General features: G+C 48.8%; 1 protein-coding gene across 2 annotated transcripts in view; it reads left to right on the forward strand.

Moving 5' to 3' along the window:
* Positions 1–19,218, forward strand: part of RNF123 (ring finger protein 123) — a 50,940-nt gene that overhangs the window by 2,837 nt on the left and 28,885 nt on the right. For both annotated transcript variants that reach the window (XM_030501508.1, XM_030501509.1), the window contains 23 exons: positions 747–831; positions 3,179–3,258; positions 4,089–4,186; positions 5,301–5,355; positions 5,680–5,765; positions 6,503–6,589; positions 7,102–7,169; positions 8,059–8,184; positions 8,922–9,036; positions 9,823–9,927; positions 10,057–10,182; positions 11,206–11,298; positions 11,493–11,566; positions 12,029–12,146; positions 12,607–12,706; positions 13,165–13,226; positions 13,316–13,387; positions 14,057–14,177; positions 15,024–15,125; positions 16,312–16,418; positions 16,943–17,141; positions 18,434–18,579; positions 18,753–18,836. In XM_030501508.1, coding sequence (XP_030357368.1) covers positions 747–831; positions 3,179–3,258; positions 4,089–4,186; positions 5,301–5,355; positions 5,680–5,765; positions 6,503–6,589; positions 7,102–7,169; positions 8,059–8,184; positions 8,922–9,036; positions 9,823–9,927; positions 10,057–10,182; positions 11,206–11,298; positions 11,493–11,566; positions 12,029–12,146; positions 12,607–12,706; positions 13,165–13,226; positions 13,316–13,387; positions 14,057–14,177; positions 15,024–15,125; positions 16,312–16,418; positions 16,943–17,141; positions 18,434–18,579; positions 18,753–18,836 — 2,309 coding nt within the window. The remainder of the gene's footprint in view (positions 1–746; positions 832–3,178; positions 3,259–4,088; positions 4,187–5,300; positions 5,356–5,679; positions 5,766–6,502; positions 6,590–7,101; positions 7,170–8,058; positions 8,185–8,921; positions 9,037–9,822; positions 9,928–10,056; positions 10,183–11,205; positions 11,299–11,492; positions 11,567–12,028; positions 12,147–12,606; positions 12,707–13,164; positions 13,227–13,315; positions 13,388–14,056; positions 14,178–15,023; positions 15,126–16,311; positions 16,419–16,942; positions 17,142–18,433; positions 18,580–18,752; positions 18,837–19,218) is intronic.

A 19,218-nucleotide genomic window follows, 5' to 3' on the forward strand; every position in this document is an offset into this window, starting at 1 on the left:
GAACCGGGTGAGCGGCCCTTGCCTCACTCGAGATCAGCTGCCTTCCAGTTGCAGTTACCTTGCTGATGTGAGGTGTGATGGAGCTGAAACTGAGTAAATCCCTGAAGTGAGATTTTGGGAGGGATGTTCCTGTAGTAATAAGGACTTCAAAAAGTCACGTCACAATGCCCTTTCTTCAGCACACATCCCTTCCTGGTGAGGCTGGAGAATGTGGTGTTGCCTGCCTTCGTCCATCTGATTTAGGGAGTTCCCCTTCCAGGATGAACAGCTTGTCAAGTTCTCAGATTAATCCTTTTCTGGGAACTTTTGGTACCTGCTAGGCAGTCTGTTTTCTCTTGGAGTCAGCAATCCAGCCGAATTGTGCTTCTGAGACCACAAATGTGTCAAAGGAGACCACAAATTTGAGGGCACTGTTGCACCAGTGGGATTCCTGAGGATGTAGTTGCACCTGTGGGGACCAACTTACAGCCTCCCATTTGCTATTGTAGAGCAGCTCAAATTGGAAAGAGCCCTTGTTGTGGAGCTGAACCCCATAATGCTGACTCCAGGGCTGCTGGTGGAGACAGGGAGATGAGAACTGACTTCCTGAAGCTGTGTTTTCCATTGTGTTATCTGCAAACTCGAACATGATTTTCCCAGAGTTACCAGTTTCTTGCTTATAAGTGAAACTAAAGTTTGAGTTTACCTCCTGCCTCCCTAAGCTCCTCCTGCCTCCCTAAGCTCCTTTCCTTTCTGTTTTTCACAAGGGATCGTGAACAGTAGGCTGCTGAATGATTATCTGCATCGTGTCTTTACCAGTGCTGATGGGAACCAGCCTGCAGCTGCTTACAGGTATTGGACTTCTCATTCACTAGATGGCAACTGGTGCTCTCTCAGTCCCCGGATATAGAGCACTGTGGTGGAAGGAAAGGTATTTTAGTGCCACACAGTGATCATTGTTATAAGCACGGCACCGCCGAGTTACAGAAATGACTGTTGGGTCTCGTCTTTTAATGGCTTTTTCAAATTGCGGGGCTTGCTAGGAAGGATTCTTCAGATTTGTTTTTGTTCGAAAAAACCCCATACGCAAAATCACTAGGCAATTTTTCTGAGATAAACAGGCAGGTAAGCATTCACCTTTTTGTTTCTGTTTCTTCTTTACTTGTAACGAAGTACAGAATGCCCAGCCTTTAGGTACAGGAATGAAAAATCAGTTGTCAGTGCCCTGTAAACTGAAGTCAAGGCTATTGCTGATATATGGAATACCATGCATTTCTCAGGCTGTGGAACTGTTGGTACTTTTACTATTAGAAGTCAGCAAAGGAAAAGGATCACAAAATTCCTGTTTAGTGTCTGGTTTTTTATTTGTTTTCAGTTCTGCTTCACTTTGTAGCCCAGAAACTTGTAGCTTTGGATGAGAAAAATTTCCCTTGCATTTAGCTGCTTTGCCAGAGGCAAGTCAGACAGGTTCAGGGCAGGTTTGACCGTGGTAGAGCAACATAGGCATGTTGTTCCTGCTGGTTGGCTGTGCTGCACCGTGGCTGGGCTCGCATTCCAAGGGCTATAGTTAGTACTGCCAGTTCAAATGTGAGCTCAGAGCTGCTAAAAATAGCTCTTGGCCCTCTCTACTCTTGGCTAGCGAGTCTTATGGCAGCGGAAAGGCAAAGCGGCTCATGTTACGTTGCCATGAGCTCTCCTGCCAGCATACCTTGGAATATTCCATCTGCCTGAGTGTATTGGTTATCAGTATTTCGAATTTCTTTGGCTGGTGACTAATGCCTTGAAAGTACAGAACAGATAGTTCACTGGATTGGTCTCTCTTTCTTTTTTCCTTCCTTTCTTCCTTCCAGCCTGTTGCCTGGACTTGGCTATTTGGTACAAAGCCCAGTAGCAGTCAAATAGGTCTTGAAATAACATTCGCCATATGAGAGCTGCTTTTATGGTATGGCATCTTGTTTTCAGAGGCCTAAATTCCTCGCAGAGGAGCTCACTGCAGACATCTCTCTGGCTGTCTCATGCTTTTCTAACCTCCTTCCAGAACTCCTGCTCCATGCTAGCTTCTGATGAAGCTGCTCTGCTGAAGGCTCCCTCTCTCATGCCAACGCAAACTGATTTTTTGTTTCCACTTCTGTGCGTCTTCACATCCATCAGGCTTTCTAAAGGTCTCTCACCACAGTCTTAGGAAAAGTTCTAGTCCTGGAGAAGTGGGACATTGTTCCACAGATGGCTTTGCAAGTGGGACACAGGGATAGAAACAACTAATGACTCACATTAAAAGTTGGCCCTGCTGGGGTCCCTCAAAGACCTGCAACATGACCTGTGTTGTTCCATGTATCCTTGGGAGACTTGGCAAGGGAGAGAGCCTGAGGTGGGAAGGATTGCTGCTGTTACAAAGCTATTCAGAGCAATTAAAGTGTCTGTGATAGTGAGTGCATAGTGGAATGATCTATACAGCTCAGCGTAGGGAAGTGCAAAGTGATGTATTGAAAGAGGAACAGCCTCAACATTGTGCATAAAATGGTGGGCCCTGAGCTGATCTTTACTGCAGTGGAATGAGATGTGGCTGACATACTGTCAGAAAAAGAAAGTAGGAAGTCAGGGATTGTTAGGAAAGGGATAAGGAGAATCATCGTGAATAAATTTGTGGTTTACCCTCATCTCGAGTAGCATGTGGTTCTGGTCTTGCCAGCTCCAAAAGGGGATTTTAATGCTGCAGAGGTTTTGAGGAAGGGTAAGAGCAAGTCAGGTGTCTGGGATGGCTCTTGTACAAGGAACAGCTAAGTGAACTAGCCTTGAAGAGAGAGAACCCGGGGAGGGCAGTACGAGAAAGTTCTCTAAAGCAGTGGCCCGGAGAGGGCGCGTGAGAGAATTCTCCTCAGTATGAAAACAAAATGGTTTTGGCTGTTGTCAAAGCATGCTTTCTGACTGCCACAAAATACTCCTGAGCAAACCGAAGACTCTAAGATCCTTTGTTAGCTGCTTTGCTTGTTCACGCTATATTTGGTCCTTGGTTCCTTCATTGCCCCAACACGCTGGGCAGCCAATTCCTCGGATTCATCACAAGAAACACGGGTCGATGGAACTTCCCAGTTCATGTCTCACAGCCCAGGACTGTGCGGACACCTGTGTCTGGGCTGCAACTCTTTAGAACTTGGAGACAGAGTTTTCTGAAGAACTCCTGTGCATGTTTATTCCCCAGAAAGCACCTGACGTTCCAAAACCTGCAGGAGCACCTTGACCGGTTACTAGCAGAGAAGAGTGGCTCTGAAGACAGTCGAGGTAGGAGACACTGAGTGTCTAGTTTGTGCTTTCTGCTTGTGCTGTTTAATTGGGAGGACGAGTTGTATCATGAAAGGCAGGTCCCTGAGTGAGCCTTGTTCTGCCCTCCTGTGCTCTAGTTTACTGTGCCTTTAAATCCTGCCTGTGAGGGGCTCATCAGCCAGCCTTGGAGCAGGTCTGCTGGCGGATGGAGGGGGCATATTTCCAGGTGAAAATGCCTGGAAAAGCAGTCTGGGGGCAAACGTTGGAGGTGTTTCACTGACGATATGCAGAGCCGTTGCTGTGACCAGCAACACGCAGTGCTTTCCTCAGTGGGCACTGCAGAGGCTTGTTGACAATTGTTCATATCGGTCTCCACTGTAAGTATTCCCTTTGGGCCTCGGGCTGTTGCTTGTATTCTTGCTAGCGTCCATTTCCCTGAATGAGTCAGGATGTGGCAGGATACAACCTGGCTCCTCTCCTAAAAAGAACTTTCCTTGCTGGCTGCAATCAAAGTGTGATACGTTGGGCAAACATTTGGCTCAGAGTTTAGTTTGGTCTTTAAATTTTGCCAAAGTAAGATTTTTGACGTGATGTGGAAAACTTAGCATGTGTCCTGCATGTTGCATAGCTAAGACCTTGTGTGTTGCTGTGAAGACCTCCTTTTAAATGTCACTGGTGTCTCCTTTCCTGCGGTTCTCATGGTCCAGCGTGGGTAACGCTGGTTTGGTCTTCCTCCACTGGAGCAGAATCCAGGTGCTGTTGTAGGTCTAGCTGGAGACACTCATCAGGTATACTGTTAAATCCTGCACAACTTTCCCTAACAGTTTTTTCTGCAACTCTTGTTTCAGACCAGGTAGCAGAGGGCCGGCTTGGTCCCTCTACTGTGGTGTTGGACCACACAAGCGGTTTTGAGGGGCTCCTGCTGGTGGATGATGACTTACTTGGGGTGAGTGTGGTGCTGGGTGCAGCAGAAAATGGTCTTGTGGGACTAAAAGCACTTGAGGTTTCTTGGTTTGTTCTTTGTACCAGATCCCTGCCACTGCCTTTGTAGCGTGTAGTCTACCCAGAAAGCTGCAGGATCCTGAAGGAAATGAACTCTTCTGGGTCTATCAGTACCCCTAAGTCTCAGCAAGCTCTGAGTGGAGCTGTGAGGAAGTGAAAGGTTTACCCTGGCCCAAGGGCTCGCTGAAGAGCTTGGCTATAAGCAAAGGCCAGCAGCCAGCTTTCCTGTCCCTCCCTTCAGCAGGTTGCCTCTTCCTTCCTTCCTTCCCTTCTGGTGGCTAGAGGCTGAAGCTGAGGCTATCCTTCCTCCTTTGTTTCCCCTAGCTTCCTGCTTGCTCCTTAACTGGTACTCCTCATGCAGTGAATCAGTGGAAAGAATCCAGTGGAGCTTAAGCGTTTCCTACTTGAGTGATTTCTGCACTCCTTTCACCCCTTCACTGAGCACACGCATCCCGTGTTCCTGTGCGCATTCTCTCCTTAATCTATGTGTCCTTTTTTACCTCTAGCTGAGGAGGCAGCCTTGGTCTCCCTTTTCCCATTAACCACCTGCTGTAGCTTACCTTGGCTGTACCTAGAATTTACATTTCATGTTGGGTCAGACTGACTTGCCTGTGAATTCCTTGTTGCTGCCTTCATCTCTTCTTCATGGTCTGTCGTGAGATCGAGAGAGTCAGGAGTTAACAGGATTCAGTTTCTGGGCAGCATGTTACCTGCCAGTCCTGGCCTTTAGTCTGGACACCCTGAATCTATAGGGTTTTTCTGAGTTGTCCAGGTTTCAGATCTCTATCCTACATATAGTCACTGTTAAACACCTGTCACCACTCACCGGGAACCTGTCCTTCACAATGTTGCCCTGGTACTGCTGCCGTGCTGCCTGCTTCACTGGGGTTCACTGAGTAGGGATGAGCTGTGGGAAGGACCTGAATGGCTTCCGAGGGCTCTGAGTACAGCTGCTGGGATGGGGAAGATGTCCCATCTCTTCCCTACGCTGTGCTCGTGAATAGCTCTCCACCTACCTTTTTGCCTGACTTCAAAATATCTTTTGTTTGTTGGTCCAGGTGATTGGCCACAGTAACTTTGGGTCCATCAGGGCCACGACGTGCGTGTATAAAGGTAAGGAGATAAACCAGCTATGTGTTGAGAAAAGACCCTGGGAAGAGTGTATGGAGAGTTACACAACTTGAGAGCTCAGGAAATCTTGAATATGTTTCAGATCTTGGGCCTGTTCTTCCCACTTTCATCCACTGGCTTTTCCAGGAAGTCAGAAGGATGGAGGATTGTGTGATGCCGCAGTGAAGAGGTGGGAGGGGCATGTTGGGGCTGTCCCGAAGCTCCTTTGAGTATCACGTTTATTTCTGTGGGAGCAGCATCGGGTTCGGCTTCTCTAACAAGGAGCCAGGCAGCAGGGATTCACTGTGCGGCATCTTTTTCTTTCAGGGAAATGGATTTACGAGGTGCTCATCTCCTCCCAGGGACTCATGCAGATTGGCTGGTGTACTCTCAACTGCAGATTTAATCAGGAGGTAGTGTAACTGCTGGACGTGGCACAGGGTTGCTCTGTGTTCCTCTGCTGCTTCTTAGGTCAGTGTGGAGCATTGCACTGGTGCTGTGCTCCTGCCCTGCTGGCATGTTGTGCCCAGCACACACACTAGAAATACCAGGTCTGCTGTTTTAGAAATCTTCACTAGACTCTCTGGTCTGCGTTCAGAGAGTGGTGCAGAGTGTGAAAGTCTTGTACACTGGGTGTGTTGCTGTGCTTTTGCTGCACATGGCTACCAAGTGTTGACTTTCCACTTGCATCACCTCTGGAGAGGGTGTGGGTCTGCAGTGCTGGCAGCCAGGCTCTTGGGATGGCCCTCAGCAGCTAATGCTACGGGGCTTTTTTGCCCAGGAGAGGCAGGCCCAGGCCAGCTCTTGGGATGTTTGGTGCTGAGAAGGGATGTCAAGTGCAGAGTTTCATTAACTTGCCACTCTGCAACGTGAGAGAGGAGGTGATGATCATCCTTCAGGGCTGCTTTGACAGAAATTAGAAGTGTAGGACACCAGTACTCTTCTTCTGACCCAAAAATGAGTAGTAAGTGGTGTATTTCTCTGAGCCACAGATCACAGGCCTCTGGATTTATACCTAGAATTAGGGTTTTTCTCAGGTAGAACGTGTGCTGTCAGCTGCTCTGGTCTCCTCCTTAAAGATGCCCTTGCGATAAGAGGGATGCCCTATGCTTGGTCTGGTCTGAGTCTCCTCTTTCATACTTTGGTGCAGGAAGGAGTTGGAGATACACCAGATTCATATGCATATGATGGAAACAGGGTGCGGAAGTGGAACGTTACTACTACCAACTATGGCAAAGTGAGTAGCTGTCCTCCCAGAAACAGGATGCAGAGGAAGAAGAAAACAGGTGGCTTCTGCTTACTGGATTCTCCAGGGCCTTGTGGAATGCCCACAAGCTGCCCTCCCAGCTTCAGGCCGCTCTTGGAGAGGCTGTGTGCCAACAATTATTTGTACTTTAGGGGTGCTGGACATGCTGTCTGGGTGCTTTGTTTAGCAGCCTCAGCAGACTGATTCCCAGCATAGTGCTGCTGTTGGTCTCTGGAACGTTCTGATTCTCTGTAGCACACCAGAGGATGATGCAGTGTTGGGATAAATATATGTTTGATGCTGTGCATGTTCCTGTTGCTGGAGGGAAAAAGATCCCAATCAGTGGCTTATATGCAGCTTCCAGAAAATGCTGTGTGAACTGGAGTGAGAAGGAGCTCTCTCTTTTTCAACCCTGAATCACATGGGATTGGTTGGGTTTCAGTCACTCTTTTGATGTGGGAACACCCTGGATATGTTTAACCTTTTCTCTCCCTTTACTGCAGTCTTGGGCAGCAGGAGACATCGTCAGCTGTCTGATAGACCTTGATGAGGGCACCATTGCTTTCTGCTTGTAAGCATTTTTGCCCAGTTCCCTGCTTTGTTGATGTCTGTGTGGTCTGAAACATCAAGGTTTCCTCACTGCTTAGCAGGTTGCTGAGCCCTATTTCTGCCCTCTCCCCTTTAAGTTCCTTGGTAGTTCCATCCTGTTGCTTTTCTACATTATATTCAGAAACCGTCTAAATGGACTGTTGAGTCTCCTAAGTTGAGGTGGGAGCATTTGACAGAAGGATGTTCAAGCTACAAAGTTTGCTAGTATTTTGGAGGGGAGTGCATCTCTTGTGATGTTTAATACTACAGCTAGCTGAACCACCCTGATTGCTCTTGTGGTCAGTGTGGACCTTGCCTGTCCTAGATTCACAAGGAGCTGTGGAAAGTCTGATGAATCTCTAGCCTCCAACTCCCATGCTCAATGAGCAGAGGCCAGGCTGAATGAGATTTGTTCCCTGGCCCTAAACTACAGCCTGGACAAGTCAGATGGAATTCAAAACTATTAGATGCTCCATGTCATCTTTTAGAGAAGAGTAGATTGGGAGCATTATCCTTCTATCTCCACCAGCATAAATGGATGAGGCCAAAAATCTCACCTGCCTTTCAAATGACCTACTGATTATCTCATAAGGATTTGGGTTGCCCTTGAAGCTCCATGGGCTCTGCACATTGTGCAGACTCCAGTGCCTGCCTGTATGAAAACAGGAGCGTTGCTGTGCTTCTCATGGCTGCTACTTCAGTAGAGCTGTGGTGTTTGCATGTGTGCCAGATTAAGAGTGACGGCAGGCATGACTGACTGGTGTGTCCGTATTGGCATATTGCTGGGAGGGGAACACAGATACCTGGATTGCCCAGTTGACCTCAAAACCCTCCTGCTGTGACTAAAATATTGTGGGTTTTCCTTCTTTCAGGAACGGCATATCTCTGGGGACTGCTTTTGATAACATCACGAGAGGTGCTGGAATGGCTTACTTCCCTGCCATCAGCCTCTCATTCAAAGAGTCTGTGGCTTTTAACTTTGGAAGCCGTCCACTCCGATATCCTTTATGTGTGAGGAGAGGAGGTCTGAAAGGAGAAGAACCTGTCCTGAGACCATCTTTGGAGGCTGCAGAATATACATACCTCATTGCGGGTCACGTTCTTCTGTTGGCACTTGTGTGCACAGCAGGGTCATGGAGAGAAGAATCAGATACCTCCTCAGCTGGAGCAGAACTGCAGGGCACACAAACATCAGTGCTGGTCCCCAACAGCTTCTGAAATGAGATTTGCTTTCAGCTCTGAATGAGCAGCTACTGCTGCAGCTTGGGGCTACCTGTTCCCAGACACTCTGATCCTTCAAGGGTCTCACCGTCCAGTTTTGGAAACCCTAATACTGCTGTGCTGCTGAGCCTCTTGGCCGCTGGTCTTTTCTACCTCACATCCATATGGGACTTCTGACATGGTATTAGTGTTGCCTGCTGCCTTCTTGACAGCTGCTGAAACCTGCAGCTCCTATCAGAGCAGTCCTGGGTATGCCTGTTGATAGCTGTAGTGGAGGCTTCTGTCCGTCTTTCTGATGAGAGCAGAAGTGTGGTGTGAAATGCTTGCTGCTTGCAATATTGAGGAAGTGGGGATAAGAGCTTGTGGGTTATCATCCGTTTAGAAGGCACTGAGGTTTGAACTGTGACTGGAGCATGTGTGGGTATAAAGTAAAATAGAGACTCCGTCTTTTCCTTGCATTAACAAAAGAAGTCCTGAAAGGATCAGATTGCATTTTACCTTAACACTTGCCTACTTATCCAGTGGAAGGTTACTGCCCTTTGCAAGATCCTCCTGTTGCAGACCTAGTGAAGGCTCACAAGCTGCTAGGCTACTTGAAGAATGTGATCCATATTGGAATAGATGTGACAGTAAGCTGTTGTTACTAGACGGATCTGTGGGGCACCATGCGGGGAAATGTGGTTCTGCACTTCTCAGCACATGCTGACAGCTCAGATGTTTCCACATACCTGGGAGTTTAAATGTTTGTATGCTTTTGCATAAGCTGTGCATGTTGGCTTGCAAAATGGGATTCCTGATAGTTCCAGGACTTAATTTAAATCATATTGGGCTTTATTGTTCTCAGTCCTATGAGGTTTCATTACCAGTATACAAGAGGTGGTGTTTGTCAGGGTCAGAACTGCTGGATTTAATTTTGCAGCCTTAAAGAAGCTTGTTCATATCCTAAACTTTTTACTGATTTCCTAGTGATGTGGTGAAATTCTGGCAGGTCTGCCTTGAGAACTGCTTTGGCTGCGGCACTGTTCACTTTGAGAGATGATCAGTTTATGTCCAAGCATAGGGAATGCTATCTGCTATGGTTGTGGCTTGAATGGAGACCTGCTTTATTAGTTGACCCCCTCTGCAGGGATTCCCATTTACAAATTGGGAATCATCCACACTTAAAACCGTTTTGGAAAAACCTTGTCAAGGTGTGTGCATGTGGCTAATAGTAACTGGCATCTGGACTGCATGACAGCTCTCCAGAGGCATGGGCCTGTCTGCTTTGCCATCCTAAATTCCCATGTTAAAGATTTTTACTGCAGTCAGCCTGTAAAAATAGTGGCCGCTCTAGCCCTCTGGTTCATTCAGTCGCTGGTGTATGGGTGGATTGGGCTGGATCCAAGCTGTGTGTTTTTCTGGGTTTGTCATTGCAGGAGGGGAAGCTGGTGGAGAAGGACACGTCCATGTGGCAGCTGCAGGGAGAACCCACAGTGCTGATTACATTAGCCCACATATTCAATTATTTCTCCCCTCTTCTGGTGAGTTTTGTCCATCTATTGAAAGCTTCTGTAGGTGACTGTTACTGTGCTTGCAAGGGGAGGTAAACCTCAGCTTTTTCTGGAGGTGACTGTGCCTTGGAGGACTGTTAACACGGCTCTCTGTCTTAGTGCAAGGTGTATCTGGTGGAAGATGTGCTCATGACCTTCCTGTTGAGCATCCTTGAGCAAGGAGGGGCAGTGGAGGCCCATCCCCTTATTCAGCAGCTGCTGGATCTCATGTGGCTTCTTATGGAGGTGAGTTGCTAGGGTGCTGGTTCTTCCCCAGGGATGACGAGGAAACACTGGGAAGGGGTTGTGCTGAGGACAGGGTTCAATACTGAATGATTGGTAATGGCGACACTGGCAGTGAGCTTACAAGGCATTTCTAAGCTCCTACTGCCAAAGGAACTGGTGATGTTGAGTAACTTCCTGCTTCTGATCAAATTTATCAAATTTAATTTAAAAATTAAATTTATCAATTTAAATTGATCAAATTTATCAATAAGAAATTAGTTGGTCTCTTGGGTGTTGTTGATCCCTATGCGACTGTGGAGGTCCTAAATGCCACTATGTGCCCCAGGAGATAGATCACAGTGTGCAGGACTGGGGTGGAAATGGGCACTGCACTTTCACCACATCCAGCACCGTTGGGAAAAAACCTCCAACTTCCCATGGCCCTTTTTGTGCAACCTGGATGTGGTCACTCATTCCAGGGACACTTGTTTGGGGCAGCCTTTACTAGCCACTGGAAAGCTGCTGCTGCTGGAGGGCTGGGGTAGTTACACAGAGCCAGTCACTGCCAGAAATCTGCTTGGAGACAGCATGTCTGTCCTTTGGGGTAACAATTAACAGATATGGACATTGGACCACTGCTGCTTGGCTGTGAGTTGGACTCAAAAAGACAATTTCAGCATCACATTTACATATGAGGAACTTCTCGCCTTTCTGATTTTGTTCTGTAAGACTGTAGGTTTGGTAGACTCAGGGGATATGAGGATGGGTGGCTGCCCAGCTAAATAGGACCTGAGACTTTGGCTTTTTTTAAAGTGATTCTTGGGTTTGTTCTACTAGTGCAGAAACTTGTTTCCCTGTAGCAAGGTGATGGCACCAACTTCTGCTTGGACTCTCCTATGGAGTCAGATGGACGGCCGCTGTGGGTTCCGAGCGCCTGCTTTTTCAGATCAGAAGTGAATGCTTCCCTGCAAGGTCACACTCTGGGAATTGTAGCTGTTCTCTACTTCATGCTGTTGCTGTTCAATGTGTTTTTTATTTTCTCAGGAGTATGAAGTGCACGAGTGCCTCAAGCAGCTACTGACGTCCCTGCTGCGGGCTTACAGGTTCTCCCCCATCATCCCAGACCTGGGATTACAAGTGAGTTGCACTTCTGAATCCCCAGGAATCTGTGACTAGGCAGCTTCTGTTATGTCCCCTTGTCCAAAGGTACACAATGTTTTGGAGTTTGCAGTTGTTTGATCTAGGGCAGGCAGTTCTGTTACATTGGACCTGTTGGAGAGTCATAGCCTCTTCTGCAGATGGAGTCACTTTTGCTTCTTCTGTTTCCTTAGATTCACTACCTCCGGCTCACCATAGCAGTCTTGAAGCATGAGAAATCCAGAAAATACTTACTCAGCAATGTTCTGTATCCTTTGTGCCTCCTAGTCTCAGTTCTCCCTGCCCTAAATAATGCAGCCAAGGAGGCTTCAAGGATTTGCAGGTCTTGGGAGGCAGAAGCCACCCTATCTTTGAGAAGTCATTTTTAATTTCTCAGGTTTCCTCTGCCAGTCTGACACCATTCTCTACAAAGTCCTGCTTTGAGGAGGTGGAGCAGTTTCATATAGTTCACATCCTAGTCACACAGAGAACTTCATTTCTACCTGACTGACCTCTCTAATGTCCCTAGAGCAAAAACACTTTCAGAGCAGTCCAGCTGCTGTGCAGCATTTGAGCATAACTGCCTGGGGCTTCTCCCAGGAGAAGGGGGTTCTTGATCTGGTAGAGCTTTGGGTGGTTGTTTGGACAGGAATCTCTCACTACAGCTCTGGAAACATGCCCTGTGCTTTCTCCTGACATAGCTTCTGTGCTTGCTTTAACTTGGCTGCAGCTTCGATGTGCTCCGTTCTGTTGTGTTCTTCTACATTAAGAGCCCGCTGCGTGTGGAGGAGGCTGGTTTGCAGGAGCTCATTCCCACCACGTGGTGGCCAAACCGCTTCACCAAGGAGGTGAGTAAGGGCACATCCACTAAGCAGACTGAAGAAATTCTGTGGCCTGCTGTCCCATAGTTTTCTGGCTGAGGAAATTGGATGGCCCATGTTTCCAGCTGCGTTAGCACTGGTGCATCGTTCAGAGCTATGTGAGAGCTGTAGCCTGTCCATTGCCCTGTCATCTTTACTGTCACCTTAGAGGAGACGTTTGGAGTGTGTTGCTTAGGACAGGGAAGGGGGACATTTTCTATGGCAACAGATCTGGAACAAAACCTCGCAGCATCTAAGGAATTCCAGGTTGACATGGGTATCCTCAAAAGATCTCCCACCCTTACTCATTACAAGGCCAGGGAAGGCCTGTTTAGGTGTGCTGCCAGTCACACAGGCATGTTGTTTCAGGGAGTTTCTGCACTCCATTTGGCAAGATATTTTCCCTGTGAAGTATTCTCCTAGTAATCAGTGTCTGTCCTCCAACCAGGGCAAGGAGAGTAAGGAGGTGAAGGAGGAGAGTGCTGAGGAGAGGCTGAGGCGGCGGGCATATGAAAGAGGCTGCCAGCGGCTCAAGAAACGCATTGAAGGTCTGTGAGGAAGGAGGGAAATTGTCAAGATCCCAAACCTTTTGTTCAGTCAAAGGGGCCAACCCTGGAGCTGTTTCCAAATTCCCTTCACAACCTGAAGTCCAGCTGTGCCAGGATGGGCTGTGCTGCAGAGGTGCGGGCTAGCCATGCCATTATCTGGTAGAGGGTTATGAGTGCTGGAACCCAGGTGCACAGACCTGCAGCATCCCATCATGAGGCACGACCAAACCCAAACTCCCCTTTAGGGGCATTTTTTATGTGGATGAATTTACTGCAGGGTGGTGGGGGAGAACATTCTCAGTGATGTGATTAGCTTTCTGCAGGCACCAGTTCTTCCTGGGCACCCTCTGCAGAGGAGGTGGCCTTTCTCCTGGGGGCAGGGTACTGCAGTTGGGGTTAGTATGGGTAGTTACTCTCCAGTGCTTGTTTTCCGATGGCAGATGTTGTCTCCATTTTAGTGGTGGAAGGTCTCCAGGTTCAGATTCTGAAGCTGCTGCTGAACAACAAGGACAGAGGAGGAGTAAGTGCTCTGTGGATCTTTCGCTGCAGTATCCCCACGTCACAGGACTTGTAAGGCGTAGATTTACCACCTGCTTTTCCTCCTGCCAGGGGGAAGCCTCCAGATACATCTTCCTAAACAAATTCCGCAAGTTTCTTCAGGAAAACGCTAGCAATAGAGGGGTAAGTCAGAAGGTCAGCCTTCCCTCAAGCCTCGCCTTGAAGGCACCTTCAGACTGGCAGCTCAGCCCTTTTGACCAGGCTGCTTCCAGCAATGGATAACTGAGATCTAGATACAGCAGGGAGTGGGGAGAAGATCTAAGGCTAGAAACCAGGGAGTTTATCCAAGTCCTATGCAGTCATTTATAGGAAGGTGGTCCTTGGGCACAGCCTTAGGTGGGAGCTGAATCACCTCCTAAAACCTCTCAGGGAGCACAGCTGTGGAGTGCTCTGCCACAGCTGGCCTGATGGCTTTGGCATCCTCTTCACTGCCTGTGAACGGTGAGGACTGTTCTGGCCCTGGAGCAGGCTGCAGCTTTGGATAGGCATCTGCTGTTGCAGGAAACCCTTTCTTCACCTGCATCTCTGTGTGCATGATCAGCCCTGTATTTCATGGTGGAGCACATGATATCCATCCTCCTCTGTCAGACCAGCCTGTTATTTCAGTGACCAGGACTTTCTAGAGGTGGAAACTACTTCCTACCATCAGGGCTGGCCTCTCTACCAGTGCTGGATGCTAGAGATGCTATCAAGGCTGAGAACACCAAAGTTTCTGCCTGTACCATGTGTCCACTGGGACTAAGACGAACTTTCACACCTGCCCTGATGGCTGAACTCTCATTCTTGCCCTAGAACTTGACTGTGTTGTGCCCACCAGAGTACATGGTGTGCTTCCTGCACCGCCTTATTGCTGCCCTGCGTTTCTTCTGGGATGGCCACAAGGCGAAAACCCCGGCCACAGTGAGCAGTGAAGGTAAGGCCTGGAGGGAGAAGCTTTGAAGGCATTTTTGTGGTTAGGACAAAGTTTGCCTCTTGGCAGTGCTCTTCAAGATGCTGGAAATGTTGCGTTTCTCATGGCTGCCTGAGCCTTCTGTCACCCTGTTTCCATAGTTCCCAGTCACCCTGGGAAATTCCTGTGTGCAGACCTATTCCAGTAAACATCCAGACCTGAGACTTGCAAAGGGGCACCTGTACTGTTTGCTGTTTCCCCCTGTCTGCTCTGGAGCAGAGGGCAGTATTGATCTGCAAAAGGCAGTATTGGTCTGCGAAAGGGCAGCTCAGTGATCCCATAGTCAAAGTTTAGGGGAAGATATTTGTCTGGTTTTGTGGTTCCCAGACAGTGGGATTAAGGGGAAACCAAATCAGTGCCAGTTGCTTTCCCACCTTCAAACCCTGCCTTGCCTATCCTGCCATGATCTGCTTGGCATTCCCTTTTCTTACTTTAGGCTGACCTTTTCTTGAGAGTCAGTAAGTGCCTTAATGATTCCTGTGGGACTAAGTGACAGAGCTAGAGTAGCCAGCTGGAGAGCTGCCGGGGTTTCTGATGATCCAGTTTCCTCCAGTGACTGTGGCTGGGAGGAAAGAAGTGCTGGGAGGTTTGTTGTCAATGGCCATGGGTTATTTCTGTTTCTGCATGGATCTAATGCTTGCTTCACTGTGGAAATCACCTCTGCCTTAATGGCTTGTGCTTTATGACAACAAAAGTTGTCACTGAATATTAGTCCAGGCTGGGCCCTGGGGTCTGTCTCAGGAGGACTTACATGTCTGTGTGGATCCTGAGTATGTGACTCATGGAAAAATCAAATCTTCTCTGCTTTAGAGGCGTATGTCCCTCCTCAACTCTTCTATAATGGCAAGGTGGATTATTTTGACCTTCAGCGACTTGGAGGTCTCCTGTCTCATCTTAAGAAGACTCTGAAAGGTAGATGGTCTTATTTCCAATACCTGCATCCAGGTCCTGGCTGGAGTTCATCCAAGAGACATCCCAGGGAGGGAGGGAGCTGTGGGTAATGAATTGTGATTAAATTTAAGGAAAGGAGACTTGAATTTGAATGAGATGCAAGTTATGGTGAAGAAGACACCATCCCTCTTGGGTTGAGCATCCTTTAAGTTAACAGTTTCCTGTTTATATCCCTGAATGGGGCATGTGGCTGGTGGAGTGGAGTAGTCTGGCAGTACCCTCTGATGTGGTGCTCTTGCTGCACCACATCCAAGGGCTGGGAGCTGTCAAAGAGCTGACCATCTGCCTGGCTTTGCTGGGTGTGAAGGATGTCCAGAGTTTATTTGCTATACCACTCAGGGCAAGCAAGAGCAGCCCTTGTATGTACTACAGCTGTGTGGTTGTATGCAGCATGCTACTCACAGAATAGACTTCCCTTTTGGAAGGTTAGAAACCACTTGCCATTCCATTGGACTTGGTTTTTTGTCTCTGGTTTTTGGCTCATGTGACATTTGCCTTTAGTTCAGATCTCCCTTCTCCTTCCCCAGTGTGTTTGCAAGATTCAGAAAATTTTTCCTGTCTCAAGTTGCTCCCTGGCTGCTCAATATTAGATTACTTAACTTGAGAACCATGTCATCTCCTCTGGTCTCTAACCACGGTCTTCCTGGCCAGCTTTAAAGACAAGGCTACGGATTAGAGGACACATCATTCAGGCTTTGTGCAGCATAGCCGTCCACACAGCCTTTCTCTGAGCTGAGAATGGTTTCTGGTCTGAGTCACAGTCCTAGTGACCTGGGGACATATCATGGGAGAACATTGAAGAACTGGGTGCTTAAAAATGATCTCAGGCCCTGAGTTTCCTTCCCTGTGCTAGTTCATTTTGGTCCTGGTGGTTGTCCTCTGGTTCCTCAGTTAATCTTTTTGTTGCTGGTAGGACCAGGAACAGAAATGGGTCCTGGGTGAGCAGCACCCATTGCTGCTTGGTCTCTGCTGTGTTAGCAAGGGCAGACCTATGCCACATAAGGAAGCTGGGGGGAAGGTGAGCTTGTTCTGGTACAGCATCCTCCTCTACTGCCAAGAAGTAGGAAAGAGGATGAGCCTAGGGCTGTCTCGTGGGAACCAAAGAGTGATTCCAGTGTTCACAGCTGCTTTGGTGTGCTCTATGCAGATGACCTGGCTGCAAAAGCCAATGTCGTGATTGACCCTGCGGAGCTGCAGGCAGTGACTATGGACGATCTCGATGAAGATGAGGAATCAGCAACATCAGCAGCACAAGTGAGCCAGGATTTACTGTAATTCACCTGTGGGGGCTCTGGTGCTGGCACAGCAAGCTCAGCCTCTGCCTAGAAAAGCTTTGCCTTAGAGAAAGGCAGAGTCTGGGCCAGGACTTTAACAATCCATGGACAACCAGATAAACAGCTTCACTTGCATGAAGGTTGCTGGAGATCAGCAAAGTCCTGGATGTGGCAAGTTTGAGCAGTAAAATTTTCTTTGCTCTGCTCTCTCACTACCCATTGATCTACTTATGCACCTTCCCCTCCATGGCAGCTCTTGGTGCTTGCATTTGAAAGGGTGCAAGGCAACTGCAGACAGAGCAGCTTTTTGCTTGCAGAGCTGCTGCTTGTACTTGGAATGTGCCCTTAGAGGAAGGAATATCTATTTGCTAACCTGACACTGCTGGCCCAGACATGACAGGGAAGGTACCTGATCACCTTCCAGTGACCACATCTTTACCAACATCCTTGCAGGGATAAGGGAGGGCAGCTAAACAACTAGAACTGTTTCTTCCTTAATTTCAGTCTCAGCGTCCCTCTGCCACCCTGGCCATTGGAGGAGCTCTTGCCAGACCTGGCTGGCTCAGCTCCCCCACTTTGGGCCGTGCCAACCGCTTCCTCAGCACAGCAGCCGTCAGCCTGATGAACCCGCGGCGGCCTCTTGGAGCTCTGGAGAAGATCAAAGTGCGCACACTAAGTGTGGAGCAGCGCACAGAGGAGGACAGTGAGTACCTCTGCTGCATGCTAGTGTGGCCCAGGTGATCCCTGGAGAATGACATCTTCCAGCTCCCAGTATTCTCAAGAGAAATGCAATCTATTTACTTCCAGCTTTGCTGACACCCACAAGTCCATAGTTAACCACTTTGTCATCCTGAACATGACAACTGGGGATGCTGTCACTTTCTGCATGTAAGGAGATGCCTTGTTCCTGCAAATGCAGTGAGACTTTGCAGAGTGGTAGTCCAGAGGCAGCTGTAGCCACACTTGCTTGAACACAGGCAAGCTGGGTGATGATGTGTGCAGTAGCAGCACCGTTGCTGCTATGTTGGGCCAGGCAGGCCTCTTGACACATGTACAGGGCTCAAGGAAGTTGGGCGGAGAAGTGATTCAGAGCAGCCCTGCAGAGAAGGACTTGAGGGTGTTGGTTGATGAGAAACTGAACATGAGCTGGCAGTGTGTGCTTGCAGCCCAGAAAGCCAACCATATCCTGGGCTGCATCAAAAGGAGCATGACCAGCGGGTGAAAGGAGGTGATCCTGCCCCTCTGCTCTCATGAGACCCGACTTGGAGTACTGTGTACAGTTCTGGTGTCAACTAAGAAGGACATGGAGCTGTTGGAGCAAGTCCAGAGGAGGGCCACAAGGATGATCAGGGGGCTAGAGCACCTCCTGTATGAAGGCAGGCTGAGAAAGTTGGGGCTGTTCAGCCTGGAGAAGAGAAGGCTGCGTGGAGACCTCAGAGCAGCCTTCCAGTATCTGAAGGGGGCCTACAAGGATGCTGGAGAGGGACTCTTCATCAGGGACTGTAGTGATAGGACAAGGGGTGATGGGTTCAAACTTAAGTGAGGGAAGTTCAGGTTAGATATAAGGAGGAAGTTCTTTACAGTGACGGTGGTGAGGCACTGGAACAGGTTGCCTAAAGAACTGGTAAGTGCTCCATCCCTGGCAGTGTGCAAGGCCAGGTTGGATGGAGTCTTGGGTGACATGGTTTAGTGTGTGGTGCCCCTGCCCATGGGGGGTTGGAACTAGATGATCTTAAGGTCCTTTCCAACCCACACCATTCTGTGATTCTGACGTGCATGACCTGGGTCTGTTTGAACAGATCTGGCAGGTCAACCTGATGCAGGCAGTGAGATGGGAATGGTATGTTAGTGTATCTAGTGAACCACATGGGCTGGGAAGGGGCACTGTGTTAGAAAGGCACAGCAGGGCTTTGGCTTCAGAGGGATGCAGGCAGAAGCTGAGGTGCCAGAATGCCTTGCTGAGAACCTCTATTCTGTCTTGGGGATGCATTGCAGTTGAAGGCAGCCATGGAAACGAGGGTCTCTTACTGGGCAAACCCCCAGAGGAGCCAGATCAGCCCATCACAGAGAACTCCCTCCTGGAAGTCCTGGATGGGATAATCATGATGTACAACCTCAGTGTCCACCAGCAGCTTGGGAAGGTAAGCAGGAATCCATTCCCCCAGCATCCACGCTTCTACACTGTCTATTTCCTGCTTATTTGGTGACTGTGTGTGCCCTTTTCTTCTCCCAGCTTCCATGGGGGATCTGGCCGCATGCTTATATGTCTAGGACAAAATGCCCTCATTTATGGTTGGAATCTGCTGTTTTTCAGATGGTTGGTGTGTCAGATGATGTGAATGAATATGCCATGGCACTGAAAGACACAGAGGAAAAAATCAGCCGCTGCCCAAAGAGGGTAAGTGTCTCTGGATTCCCAGCTGCCTTCTCTGGTAAGCCTCGTATCTGGCAAAAAGGTTGAAGCACAGTGGGTGGTATCTAGCCTTGGAGCAGCAATGGCTTGGATGGGGCAGTAACCTATGCCTGGAGCTGGCAGCTGCATTTCATACTGTGCCAATCCATTGTGCCACTGGCTCAAGGAACAGAGGGACTGAAGCAACCCCTTCAGCTTCTCCCAGACAAGCCGTGGCAGCTTGCAAACCTCCATGCGCTGCAGATGCCTTGGAGATGGTCTCCTGGGGTAGGGACTCTCCAATGCTGGACTGGGATGCCTCTGTCCTATTCCAGCTGCAGGGGACTGAGTGTATCTGATGATGTTAAAAAGGTATCTGATAGTAGTT

This window comes from Strigops habroptila, chromosome 11 (assembly GCF_004027225.2).
Source record: "Strigops habroptila isolate Jane chromosome 11, bStrHab1.2.pri, whole genome shotgun sequence".
NCBI lineage: Eukaryota > Metazoa > Chordata > Aves > Psittaciformes > Psittacidae > Strigops > Strigops habroptila.